This window comes from Choloepus didactylus, chromosome 9 (assembly GCF_015220235.1).
Source record: "Choloepus didactylus isolate mChoDid1 chromosome 9, mChoDid1.pri, whole genome shotgun sequence".
NCBI lineage: Eukaryota > Metazoa > Chordata > Mammalia > Pilosa > Megalonychidae > Choloepus > Choloepus didactylus.
The window spans coordinates 60,265,438-60,279,951 of NC_051315.1; the positions used below are offsets into that span (position 1 = coordinate 60,265,438).

Below are 14,514 nucleotides of genomic sequence, written 5' to 3' on the forward strand. Positions count from 1 at the left end.
GTCCTATGTGGGTCAGAGGACTGAGGTCAGAATTGTGAAAACCCCTAGCATTTACATTGGTGGGCAGAGAAAAGAGGATACAGCATAAGAAGCTCCAAAGGACAAGTCCAAAGGGAGAACAGAGTTTTAAGACAAAGGGCTTAGTCAGCTATGTCAGGTACTGCAGAGAGGTCAGGAGAGGGAAGGAGTGAACAAACCACGTCCTGGACTAGAGCAGTTTCAGAGACTTGATGGAAGGCAAATTCCAGATCACAGGGGGATACATACAGAGTGACAGGGGTGCGAAAGGTAGTGACAGTTAGTGCTTGCTATTTCAAGAAGCTTGTTTGAGAAAGGGAGAGCTAGGTATTTAGTTGGGGATGCAGGGGAGTGAAAGGGAGATCAAAGTGAGGCTTTTTAAGGAATAAGAGATATTTGAGCAGGCTTGTAGGCTTTTTAAATGTTTCTTTATTGGGGTATCCCAAGGCCTACTTGCCTGCACAGCTAAATAAAAAGCAAAGTCAATGAAAAAAAAAAATTCTACATTGTAAAAGTGAGGGCTACTGCCACTGTCATTTTATGACACACAATTTGGCCTTCACCAGTTCTAGAGGGAATGAAGGGGAGCTACTGAGAAGCTTAATCCCTTGCCTCTCCCCACACTGGCTCATGGCCAGAACCAGTCTAGTTACAATCCAGACTCCAACCACCATATCTACTGCCCCTGAGCAGTGCTTTCTGCTGTCAGTGAACCTCAGGGGCAGTCTGAGAAGACCAGAGGGTGAAATGGTGGCCAGGCAAAGGGCCGGAATAGAAGTTGTGTCAGAATGTACCAGAGGACACTACAGCTGGCAGAATTTGGAGTATTCAGAAGGGAATTGACCCATCTGTACAGTACATATATAAGCACCCCCTCCCGCTTTTTTCCCCCTGAAAAGTGGAGATATGACTACCACATTTGGTCACTGGTGAGAAAAGGTGAAATGAACTCATGAGATTAGAAATCTTGATTCTAAGGAATCTATCATGATATTAGGACTTCCAACTGATTTTTTTCTGTGAGTAGTGAAAGTTTTAAAGAAAAACTGGCTGGGAATTTAGAAAGGGAAAGCAATGGTATTTTAAGGGTTGCAAGAAATGATTTCTGGGTGACTAAGAAGGAAGAAAGAATAGAATCTCCTTCTGGTGTGGAAGTAGCTAGGACACTGTCACTGAGGGTAGGATGATGCCATGTGCTCAGAGATGGGGAGTGACAGGATGGAGAGATGCTTACATGCCTGCACCCTGTATGCATCATGGTTAGGAAGGAGCATCTGAAGGCTGAAGTTCAGGTAAGAACTTTTTATAGCTAGTATGTGATCAAAAAAACATAACTGTAAGACTGATAAAAGCCACTATTTAAGTAAACTTGAGTAATTTTCTTTCTTTCTTTCTTTGGAAGGTCCAGCTGTCCTCAGTTAATCCCCCATCTTTGTCACCACCAGGAAGTACAGGAATTGAACAGAGTCTGTCTGGACTTTCTATTAGCTCAACTTCACCAGTTGTCAGCAATGTTCTCAGCACAGGTACGCAGAAAATGTATTCTGTTTTCAATCTACTTTTTCATGATAGTCGTCTTTTCTGTTCCATCTGTAGAATCTTAAAAAGTTATGCCACTGTACCTTGAAAGCTGGGCATGTCATGCTCTGCATTGACAGGCCCCGTCTTTGAGAGCTAGTTCTAAATGGCCACACGCCTACACACAGGGCCAGCATCAGCATTTAAACCTATTCTCTGTTTTAGACCCTGGGCTTTTCTAAGATTCTACCACTTTTAAAGGCAGGAGGTGTACCTTTAAATTCTGTTTAGTTGCTCTAGTTCCTCAGCAAACATTTGCATATCGTCTGAGTAGGTAGGCACCAGGGATAAGTGAACTGGATAGCGATCCTTTCTTTGGGCTCAGTCTTGCTTAGATGAGATGCCTCCCTTTTTCCTTTTCTTTATTCCTTGTTCTGCATGATAGTCTTTCTTTTTCCAACAGTTTTTTTTAAAAACAGCTTTATTGAGACATAATTCAGATAACATAATTCACCCATTTAAAGTATAAAATTCAGTGGTTTTAATCTGTTTTAGTCTAGTCACAGAGTTGTGCAACCATCACGACAATTTTAGAACATTTTTATTATCCCCAAAAGAAATTCTATACTCATTAGCAGTCACTCTCCATTTCTCCCAAATCCCCCAGTGCCAGGCAACCACCAGTCTACTTTCAGTCTGTATGGAGTTTCCTGTTCTGGAGATTTCCTACAAATGGAATCATACAGTATGTGGTCCTCTTAGCAGAATGTTTTCAAGGTTTATACACATTGTAGCATGCATCCCAACTTCATTTCTTTTTATGGCTGAATAATATTCCATTTTTTGGCTATACCACGTTTTGTTTATCCATTCATCCCTTGATGGCCGTTTGGATTGTTCCTACTTTGAGGCTATTATGAATAATGCTGCTGTGAACATTTGCATACAAGTTTTTGTGTGAACATATGTTTTTATTACTCTTGGGAATATACTTAGGAATGGAATTGCTGCATCACATGACACAATTCTTAACTCGATAAGTTTGTGGAGTTTATTTTCCCCTTTCCTTTTTATAATCTCCTATTTTCTGGTTTTCAGTTTTCAGAATACCAAGAGTATATTGTATGCTCAATAAATGTTGAGTAAGTGAATGAAATGCTGAAATGGTTTATTTTTTATTTCATTAATACCTTTTATTTTTGAGCTGTTTTTAATATTTACATTTAAAATGAATTTATATTCCACTTTCTCCTGGAATGGGTTTAAAGCAGCTCACCATGATACAGTAAGATTAAGAGTGTGGTCCGCCTAGGTTCAAATTCCACCTCTTCTCAGGGTCTTGGTTTTATAGCACAAAGAGGTGTTTTTCTAGATGAAATTAAAAATTTTAACTTCATTATTAATAATTTCAAATATACACAAAAGTAGCAGGATTGGTATAAAAAACCCCCATTACCCAGCTTCGACAGTTATTGATACATTTCATCTATACCACACCACCCCCTACTCCTTGCTGGGTTTTTTTGCAGCTTTATTGAGGCATAATTTATACCATAAAATTAACTTCATAGTGAGAATACATTTATAGAGTTGTGCAGTTGTCACAATAATCTACTTTTAGAACATTCCCTATGAGAAATTAACTATTTATCTCTTCAGTATTTACTAATAGATACAATTGGAAAGGAAAAGTTTATTTCATTCAAGCATTGTTTGAGTACTTTTTTACAATATGATTTTTGTTTCCTCACATCCCATGAGATGGTTCTCTAATTTATTCCTGTGTAGACTTAGTAAAGGGTAGAGTAAGGTATTTCCCAGAATCAGCCTGATCTATGTCTGAACAACTCTTTTAACTGTTTTAGAATAAAGGTGCACCAATGCCATATAATAGCTCTTCTGATTTTAAGAGATAGCTGCCATCTCTCTGAAGTCTCTGCTTCTTTTCGGCATTTTAAAAATCTTCCCTTATTTCATTATAGTCTACTTGTGTTGTTTTATAAGCACATTCACTGAGATTCCTGGGTTCATTACTCTCAGAGAAATGGTTTCTTGAGTATTAAAGACAGATATGTAAATAAAGCAATAATTGCTCAACAGAGACTAAAAGAAGTCAGCATTTTCACTTTGAGTAAATCAATTTAAAAACACTAAAATGTTTCTTGCATCATGTCATGTGAGAAATAACTTTTTGTCAGACATGTATTATTCCATCTTCACTTTTAGCTATATTGCTCACAAAGTAATCCAGACAGTAACTATAGCAATATTAAAAGGTATGTTTTCTTTTAAGCTCCTTTGTAGGTTTGAGATATTTTGGATTATGAAATTTTTAGAATATATCATTTTGAAATGGCATTTATCGGTGTGACCTTTTTGGTATATCCCATCACACTTACTGTCCACCCCTTCCTTGTTTGAGATCAGTGTTCTTTTTTTCTCCTCCCCCTCAATAGAATGTAAATTTCATAAAGGTCGGGATTTCTGTTTTCTTCATGCTGCAAAGTGTCTCAGTGTCTTGAACAATGTCTAATAGATAGTAGGTGCCCTCAAAAAACTTGAATAAATGAACACAGCAACCAACCCACCAACCAATCCCTTTGAAAATCTGATGAAAGCAAAGAAACCTCTTCTCAAAAAAATGCACATACACAAAAAATATTGTATACAATTTCAGGAGCTTCACAGAGCTTGTGCAGCCTATTCATGGGCCTTAGATTTAAAATTCCGCCTTAGATCCAGTCAGTTATTTTTGAGACTGTGAATGTATCTGTCCTTTCAGAACAAAGAAAAACTCTGACTTTATTAAGAAATAGAGGAAATTTGGTAGCCAACCCAAGCTCTATAAATTTCTTAAAACCAAGATTTGAAGACATGTAAAAAGTTACAGCACCACTATTGAATATGACCACTTAAAACACATAGTACCTGTGGTTTGGAACAGGACATAGAACAGCAGGACATAGAACAGCTTTGGAGTGAGATAATGCAGTCTGGACCCAGTAGAGCCTTGCAGATGCTTCAACTAGGTCTTTTTTAGCTTTTGCATGCTCTCATTTCTGCAGAAAAATAAATAAAAGATGGTCTGAAAATGGTTGGTTTGTACTTTTAGGAACAATTCATTCCTGCTACTGTGTTTAGGCAGATTTCTGTGAGACAAAATCACAACCCATGTGCATTACTGTTTGAATATCAGCTCACTTGACTAGGTGGTCAACATTAATAGATCTTTAGCTGGGGTGTTCTAAGATTATTTGTACACAAAGAACATAACCTCCTCAAGCTAACATCACAAATGGAAGTGTATTAGAATTCACAGAAATTCACAGAACCGAAAGTCAGAAGGAAATGGAGATTCAGGAAGTCAAGTCACTCTTTCCATCTCCGGAGGTCCACATGCTCTTTTGTCTCAGACCTTCAGGCCATCCATGTCACTCTCCTCTTTCGCAGACTAGCATTCCCTGGTTCCCCAGCACATGACATCTTATTTCAGGAGCCTGTAGAGATTGATTAGAATCCTATGCCTCATTTCCAAAATTCTAAAGCAATTCACCAACCTACCCCTGCTTAGCTGGGGGTGGAGTTGAGGAGCTTGCCTCCCCCTTGGTCCAGACTCTGCTGAGAGTCTTTGGCAAGGGCCCTCAGTAGAGTAGGTACCATGACGAGCCATGTGCTGTCAGCGACACAGCCAGAAATCGGATCTGGCACTGAATGAAGACCTGCCCGTGGGATAGGGGTGGGGCACTGAAGATTGTTGTCATATAGTTTGTTGATTCTTTGTTGGCTGGAGTTATTAGGATTTTTTTTTATGCACTTTTATTTTAGGTGTACCAGCAGTACCACTATTGTCACCACAAGTTAACCAATCCCTCATGTCTGTGCCACCAATGAATCCAGCTACTACATTACCAGGTAATAAGCAGAGAACTAGAGAGATGTTTAATGATGCCATTGAAAAAATTGTCATATATATGTGAAGACTTTTTATATGTCTTTTAATCTCATTTATCTCTGCAGTAAGTTGTGATAAGTGAAACAAATGGCAACTTTCCTTAGCAGACAAGGAAACAGATATTAGTTACCTAGCTAGTTATCCACCAAGCCTAGGGCTCTTTATCCCCAGCTGACCTAGCCTTTCCCACCTCCCTGTTAGGTCTTTCTGATAGTTGTTTATGTGCATAGATACTGTGTCCAGAAGAGACTGCTTCCTATTTGGATCTTCAGTAGCTCTCACATTAAACTTTTATTTCTCTTAGTATTCCCAGTGAATGCACATATTATTTCAGTGGTCAAATATACTTTGATTGTGAGGGCCTTTAATTGTATGACCAAAGATGTTGTGATACAGACATACTAAGTCATTACACAAATGTGTATACACACCCAAAAAGATAAAGCAAGTGTGGTAAAATGTGAACATCTGAGGAATTTAGATGAAAAGTGTATATGGGGATTCTTTGTATTATTTTTGCAGTACAAAATTATTTCTAAATTATTTCTAAAATTAATTCAGAATAAAAAATTTAAAAACAGAGCCCAAGAGACTATAAGCCTCCACAGTCAAAGAAAACTTCAGTTTGCTTTACTGCCGTGTATGCTGAGATAAATCAGCCAGTTCTTCAAGGCACTTCGGCCATCGTTATTCTTGTTCTGGTGTTTTAGCAATGTTAGCTATTTTTTTTAACCCAGACCCATTTAGTCATCTACTCATTAAGGCATGGAAATATATTTCAGTCAAGTGAGATTTTGTTGTTGTTGTTTAATGTTATTATGATGCAAAACTGCTACACATTAAGGGGATTTCTAGTACTCTCACTTTGAAGTAGGCAATATTCTTTTTCATTATGCAGGATTTTTTCTCTGGGTGAAATGGTTTACCTTTTATTCCTCTTTTGCCTTCTCTTCAGGTCTGATGCCTTTACAAGCAGGACTCTCTGACCTCCCCCCACTCCCCAATCTCAACCTCCCCGCACCACACATCATGCCAGGTGTGAGCTTACAGGAAATCGTGAACTCAGGTATGTTGCAGGTCTTACCCTCCTAGGACCACTCTCCTAAGATGCTTCAGCCAGGAAGGCCGAGCCTCTCTTTTTCAGTTTTTTTTTCTGCAAAGGGCAAACAAATTTCAGCTACTTCAAATAAATATTAATTCTTTTATTAAAAAGCCTTTAAAAAAATGATCTTTGTGATTCTTAGGGAGACAGTAGAATAGAAAGATGAGGGAGGGCACGAGTAAAAATCTCATCCAGGAGCTTTTTGAGGTTACAAATAAGCATTCACAGCTCTGCTTGGCTGCCTCTGCTCCCCTTTTCTCCTTTCCCTGCATCCTGACAGCTCACGCACCACTCAAGTTTTAGAAATAAAGAACAGTGACTGGCATTGCCATCACTGAATGCAATAAGGAGTGTGCAGTTTGCCCAGGGGAGGTGAACGAATTCCCCATTACTGTCTTTGGGTTTGGGGCGGCTGCCACCAGGGGAGTAGTGGTGCCTGTGTGTGTGGCCCAGGCCCAGAAACATGGGCTGTCTCTGGACACACGGCCAGAACTGTCTCCTTTGATCAGCCAGCTGGCTTGTTTTTTGGTAAATATTCCCCACTCTTAACAAATGTTTTTCTAATGGAAACTGGGAGAGATTTTAGCTGCACATAGTTAAGACATCAGATATTCAGTGTTTACACTCGCTGTGTACTTGTCAAAATGACGCACTTATTCCCCCCACCCCACCCCCAAAGCAGCAGGGTGTCCTAGATGGCTGCTCTGGTAATTCATGATAACCTTGATTACCTTAAACTCTGAGCGGGCCATGTGCCAGGAGTTATTTTTAATTGCATATCTCAGTGGTTAGGCCTGTCACTGATGTCACTAGCGATCATATTATGTTATGGTGTGCATTGTCACGTTTCTGTCTAGGTGATACATGTCCCTGTTGTACCATTCACTGTGTGTATACATGTATTAACCCATCCTCATTAACCCACTTAGGTCCTGAGTGTAAGGATTTAAAAAAACAAAAGAAGTACTAGTAAACTCAAATAACATTTACTGCCTTAGTGCTCCCTTTGTTTTTCTTCCATATCATATCTATAGCTCCTCCTCTGCCCTTTCCCCAAATTGAAAGGCTCCCAAGAGCATTAAGGATATCACCAACCCAGTGCTTGCCCTGATCTGTGTTTTACAACCTGCCTTTTCTTTGTTTCTCAAAGAACTAATATTCGTTTCCTTCATTCTGCATTTTAAAATCATCAGACTAAACCCACAAGTATCATATACAGTTGTCAATCACAAGGCTTAAACAGAGGCTGGGTTCTTAGGGTGAAGTACTGGAAGGGTCCAAAATATGAGCCAATGCCCTCCATACCTTCAGAAGGGCTGGCCCCTATATCCTTTCTTCCTGGTGTCTACTAGGACAGCAGCTGTAACTCAGTCTGCAGCTTGCCCGTGGCGAGTGAAGTTCTCCCATCAGATGATCAGTGTAGCCGCATTAGCCTGCTGTGTGGGCTTCTGCCCATCTGGACTGGGAGAAGCCGCCTCTGAGCTGGGTTTCCCTCAGTGTGGGACTGAGTCATGTGGAGCCTAGAAGCTCAGGGAACCTTGGTAGAGCAGTGAATGTTTAATTGTCTCATGGCCTTCGGCTGGGGAAAAGTGAAGATTGTGGTCTGTGTTCTTTCCTGAGCTTCCCTTTCCTTAATGAAATGCAAATAAAAAGTCATTTGACTATGACTGCTGCTCTCTTAGTGCTCGGAGGATGTATGATCTGTGCCCTTTTTGTCCTAGGTTTGCCACCTCTTCCTTCCTTGCCTCCCCAAGACTTACTACCTGCCATTCCACCTCTCCCTTTGCCATCCAAGTTCCTCCCGCCATTCCCACTGGTTCCAGAAGTCTCTTCTGCAGCAAGCTCTGGGGAGCTGCTGTCTTCCCTTCCACCCACCGGCAACCCACCCTCCAACCCCGTCACGACTACTGCCAAGGCAGACGCTGCCTCCTCACTCACGGTGGATGTGATGTCCCCTCCTGCAAAGGCCCCCACTGCTGCTGAGGACAGAGTCAGCGAATCCGCCCGAGCCAGTGAGAAGCCTCTTTCTGCAGTTACGAATGCAAATGCTTCTGAGTCACCTTAACTCTGAACCGTTCTTTGGAGTTGGCGTGGTGTATTATTAACCACGGGAGCGTGTATGGAAATGCAAACTTCCATTAATTTCATACTAGTCTGTATTGGATCTGTAGGCATCCTGTAAATAATTCCAAAGGGAAAACTAAGCAAGAGGATGTGGGCTTGTATCCTGCCAAGTTGGGGTGCAGTTCATGGGCTGGGGAGGGAAGTGTCAGAAAGTACTTGTTATTTTAAAACAACCAAAAAGAATTATAAGGGTGGCTTGCTGCCAGGCTTCCACTGCCATTTTTGGGTGTGTACATCTTTGGGAAAATGGTGACAGGGTGTCCGCTAGGTTTCCTGTCTCCCTACTGCTCCTTCTGTAAGAAAACGTTATGCCTGGTACTTACACATGGCATTTCTTGTGGTTTGTAAATCGTTTGCAAGAAGGCAAACCACCTCACTAAACCATGAAAAGAGGTATTTTACTTTTGGTCTCTGAGTTGCATCTCTATTAAGGTTTACAGGAAAATTCCAACTAAAGATATTTGTTAAAGCTACATGGTGTGCACTATTAATTGAACATCTTTTTATTCAGCCTCTACACAGATCCTTGTTTTGAGCTCTCAAAATTACTCAGACAACATTTTGTACCTGCTGCTGTTGCTTATAAGTCCACCATAAAATGGCATTTATAAAGAAATAAAGGAGATGTTGCACAGTTTTAAACCAGAAGGTGGCACTTTGTGGCTACTTAAAATATTATAGCTACTGGGTACATATAGATACAGCAATAAATTACAGTAATTTCACTTTTTATGTTATATTTAAATTACAGTTCCTAATTGCCATGTGTGTACTTGTTACTCCCCAGTCTGTCACACATTTTGTAATTTTTCATGTTTCATGTTTGCATTCTCCTAATTTTTCTAAGAGGTGGTAAATTAACTGAAATTGATATATTGAATGAACTTAAACAAATGTTGTATTCCTTTTTTGAAATAAGATGGAAGAAGTTCATCAGTCATTGACCTAGTCATTGAAAACACTTATTTCTCCTGCAGTGGTGGACACTGCTAATGTAGCATCATATGTGACTGGCGACTGACCTCTGACCACTCAGCCAGAAACCAGAGTCATCACCGCCAACCCAGCCTGTTGGTGGGTTTGGTGTGTGTGTGTGTGTGTGTTGGGGGGGGGGGGGGTGCTGGCCAGCTTTAGAATACATCTGTTTCTGGAGCCAGGGTTGTATTTGAAGCTAAATGATAAAAGAAGGCTCCAGCTCTTCATAGATTCTTTTGCTTGCATTATAAATATTTCTAGGTTATTTTTCTTGGTCTTTAATCATGTTTTAAGGAGCTTATAACAGATAGAAAAACATTCATGAGTACTTTGAAATGATACAATTTTCAACTTTCCAGGAAGGGGTAAGTTGAACAAGTTGTTACTACTTTCTAAAAGATGCTCACATTAAAAACATCAACAACAAAACGTTAAGAAGATACTTTAGTGAAGGGCAAGTGAGTAATTTTTCAGCTTTCCAAAATGTTTTTTGTGTTTTTCTTTTTTTCTTTCTTTCTTTCTTTTTCTTTTTTATTCTTTTTTTCTTTTTAAAACAGCAGTTCCTCCAAGGCAGTGATTCTTAACTCTTGACAATGTTGAGAGCCCTGGACCTTCTTAGACAAATGTCCGTGAACATATGTAAAACAAAAGGTTCTTTTGAGAGTGAGATCCTCAGCACTCACTTGGAAGACAGTGCCCGGATTTGGCCCAGATTGTCTCACTGGATCTTCCCTGAGGTGAAAGACACTTAGGTAGTCTCTGCTGCCTTCAGAAAAACCAGTTTAGGTATTTGTAGATAGTAGTAGATCCGGTTCCAGGTGCCAGGAACATGTCAAAGATGGCGTCCCTAATAGTAGTCTGCTCACCACCTTGGAGGGCACACAGACTAGACAGGCAGCCTCAGGGCACCCCAGGGTACATGCTTTGGTGGAGAGGGAACTCTAAAGCTCCCACACTTGGAGATCACAGCTAGTCAGAATCACCTTTGAAATCACCACTGTCAGTCAGTGCAGCTATTCACATGAGAGGCACAAGCCATGGGGGAGGACATAATTTTGGATTAGGTTCAATTACTACAAAATCCTTAGAATCAGTGGCTTATTTCTTCTTTTGTGTTCAGCTAGTTTGAGGTAGCAGGTCTGAGGCTGGATGACCCACCACAGTGTCAGTGACCCCAGCTCCTGTCTCGGAATTCTGTTGGGTGTGCTCTCACTCCCCAAATTATCACGTGGTCTCAGATGACAACTGGAGCCCCAGCCATTCCATCCTCAGTCCAGCCAGCAAGAAGAGAAGGTACACTTAAAGGAAATGTCACAGAAGTTGCACGTCACCATGGCTTCCATCCTTCTGGCCAGAACAGTCACATGGCCACTTCTGGCTGAAAGGGAAGCTGGGAAATGTAGTCTTTATTCCAGGCCTTTCTGTGCCCAGTTAAATCTCAGGGTGCCAATATTAAGAAAGAGGAGAAAAGCTAGTGAGGGCCCGTGTGCCCAAGATTTGATGGGAGCCAGGAGAAGGGGTACTTTTGTCAAGGATGCCGGGTAAGGGGCAGGAAGGTTTCTAAGATGACATTTGGTGAGAAGAACTGGGCAAAGAAGGAGGCGGAGACCATTCCAGGTTAGGAAAGGAAATATTTAAGGAACAGCAAGGAGTTGGAGCAGACCTTGTGTGCTCAGCTAGGGAGTTTGAGCTTTGTCTTAAAAACTGAGTCATCACTGAAGGATTTCCACAGCGGTGGGAAGCAGTGAGAACAAGCTCAGATTTGCATCTGAGAATGCCAACACCAGCAATATAGAGGCTGGAGGGAGAAGCAGCAGTCTCCAGAGGCAACAGGCACTGAAATGAGAAGCAGAGGAGGAAAGAGCTTAGATCCCAAGAGACAAATCAAAGACCACTTCAGTAGCTAAGGTGTACCTAATGCTACTGAGTCTGATGATGACTCTTTTCCCTTTTGATTTTTGTTCCCATTTTTTTTCAGTCCATTACTAAACCCACTTACCTTGGAACTGTAGCTTAGCTCAGCTCATTTCCTGTAAATTCTGAAGACCCAGAAATGGCCTCTTGTGGCTTCTTCCTCATTTGTGAGAAACCAGTTTAAGCTCAAGGCAGGAGAGAGGGGGTGTAGAGTCTGGGGTGAAGGGATCATTCTCTGGCCACTTAAATCAGAGGAGTCTTCATTGGGCCTACAGTTCAGCAAGTGAAGATGGAGTTAAAATTCAAGGGATGGGTTGTGCTTGAGGACTCAGTCAGAAAGCCCTCCATGTCACAGCCTCCAACAGTGTTGGCTACTGGTGCATTTATATTATTAGGAAATAAAATGCATTTTATTTCAATTATTTCTTTGTCAAAGGTTTTTTACTGGCAGAGAGTGGCCCTATTTTTATAATCCTTACCTTTTAAGGAAGGCTGAATCTCCCCTGCTTCCTGGAGGTGAAGATACTCTATCAGCTGCCACCCCACACCCACCCCCGCAGTGGTTTTCAGTCCTGGTTTGCAGATTAGAATCACCTCAATCATAATAGGGATTCCTGGGCGCTTGTAATTTTAAAAAACTTCCCAGGGGATTCCAATGGGCAGCCGGAGATGACAGCCTCTGTGCTAAACAGGCATCTCCCTCCTGCTCAGTGGGCCTGTACCCTCCCTGTCTACAATTAGCAGGCATCTTACCCCCTCCTCCTTGATACTTGAGTCTGCTGGTCCAACTTGAGAAGGGGAAAAGGCAATAGAAAGCATCTGCTTTTACCAACTTGCCGTTTAAAGGAGGGATCTTTTTATTTCGGCTTTATTTTACCTTCTATCTAGGAAGACGCTTTCCGGTGTGGCTAAACAAAGCCTTCCTTCATAGGCCTCTTGGATATCGAGCCAATTTGATGAGAAGAACAGGGGATTAAGGCCACTTATGTGAACACGATCGAGGACGAGGCCGGCGGAAGGGCGAGTGGGACTGGCCCCTGGGGCGGCGTCGCCCGGGCCTCCCCGCCACGCTCAGGGCGCCCAGCCACCAACCCCGAGACCCAGGAGCCCTGGAAGTGCCTGCCATCCTGCTGCGCGCTGCTAGGTTCTCGTGGCGTGAATAACAAGGCAGGAGACAAAACCCAGCCAGCTCTGTGCAAAGCACGCTGCGGGCAAGAAGACAAGAGGTTCACCTGCGGGGGCGCCAGGAGGTCGGGAGACGCCCTCGGCTTCTACCTCTGCTCCCTCCAGCCTATTTTCAGTACAAATGAGGGCTCTTCAGAGCTACACGATTAGAGCAATCCTCACTGAAGAGCCTGACGTCGTTTTCCCATCGTGTAGAGTCAAGGACCAAATCTTTAGAGGCCGGCTAGTTCCCCACAAGATGCCTGTTCAGACCAGCCACTTATGTGCCAAATTACTCGATAGCCAAAAGTTGTTTCTGGCTCCTTGCTGGACAAGGGAGTGGGCTGGTTCTTCTGTGCACGTTGACAGGACTGGCCAGCGCTGAGTGGTCCTCTTTTTCCTCCCTGGCTGCCTACGGATCAGCCACTATCATGAATGACACAGTAACTATCCTGACCAGGAACTTTACAACCAACTGATTACTTCAGCAGAAACAAATGGTCATTGATGTCTTTCCCCCAAGGAAGACAACAGTACCTAAGACAGAAATTCCGGGAAAACTAGCCAAAATGTACAAAGCTACACAGATGTCATTTTTGGATTCAGAGCCCATTTTGGTGGTAAGACAACTGGCTTTGGCATTGTTGGAAAATTCTGCTTCACATACTGGCCTTCATAAGAGCACTTTAGGTGAGCCATTTTTACGCAAAAGTTCCTGGTGGCCAGAATAACACACTGTGGCCACTGCATCCTGCCCAAACCCCCTTCCCCAGCTACATACGTTCCAGTCCTTAAAAGGGCATAAAACCCACTACTCACTTCTCCATTGGCTCAACACCATTCCTTCCCAATTCCCACCTGACAGACCCCTGGGTCCAGTCGCCACTTGACCCATCGGCTAAACCCCTGTTCTTCCTTACCAAGTCACCACCCTGGAAAGCAAAGCATAAATAAGCTCCCCCTTTGTCTCAACTGGGCTGAAGCTTTACCTGAGACCCCCGCCACGCTGATGGCACCTTTCCTTCTGAGCCCCACCATGCCCCTGCGTGAATAAAACTTTCCTGCCTGAAAGTCGACTGGGCTACGTGCCCTCTATGACTGTGCACCCCAAAATTTTTAACAGGCTTGATTTAGGATTCCTTGGATTATGCAAAGAAAAATAGTACCCAAACGCAGACCCATATGAGAAGATGACAGACTCAAGGGAACAGCAAAAGGAGGACAAGAACAGAATGAAGAAAGTTGGGGGCTGCAAAGGCCAGTGTTGGCACTGGCAAAAAGACAGTAAAGATTCTGCAGTGATTTTATTGGTGATTGTGCCAAGTTTTCACCAGGATTACTACAACTATAAAAACTTTTTAAAAAGTGAATGGACTATCAGTCCATGAAGACTCTAGTGTAATCTGGAACAAAAGAAACCTGATGAAAAAACATGCATTATGATTCCATTTTCATGCACTATAAAACATACAAATTAAAATATATTGATTTAGGGATGCAAACACAGATGACAATACCATAGAGAAAAAGCAAACAAATTTTGTTCATATAATTCAGGTCACTGGTGACAAGGATGGCAGAGTAGGGCTTGTGATTTTATGATTAGGAATTATGTGGGGCATCTTATGGGAGGGTGTCTATGTGCTTCCCTAATTATGACTGCATATTTTTGTCAACCATGTATTTGTTGAATTCATTTTTCTGTATGTATGCTATATTTTACAATAAAACACTCTAAAATTGAAAA

The 14,514-nt window shown here is 42.0% G+C and overlaps 1 protein-coding gene across 1 annotated transcript in view; it reads left to right on the top strand.

Annotated features, from left to right (window-relative positions):
* GORASP2 (golgi reassembly stacking protein 2) overlaps positions 1-14,514 on the top strand; it is a 38,219-nt gene extending 23,705 nt beyond the window's left edge. The window contains exons 7-10 of the mRNA XM_037849531.1: positions 1,421-1,544; positions 5,362-5,448; positions 6,444-6,554; positions 8,312-14,514. Coding sequence (XP_037705459.1) covers positions 1,421-1,544; positions 5,362-5,448; positions 6,444-6,554; positions 8,312-8,655 — 666 coding nt within the window. The 3' untranslated portion in view covers positions 8,656-14,514. The remainder of the gene's footprint in view (positions 1-1,420; positions 1,545-5,361; positions 5,449-6,443; positions 6,555-8,311) is intronic.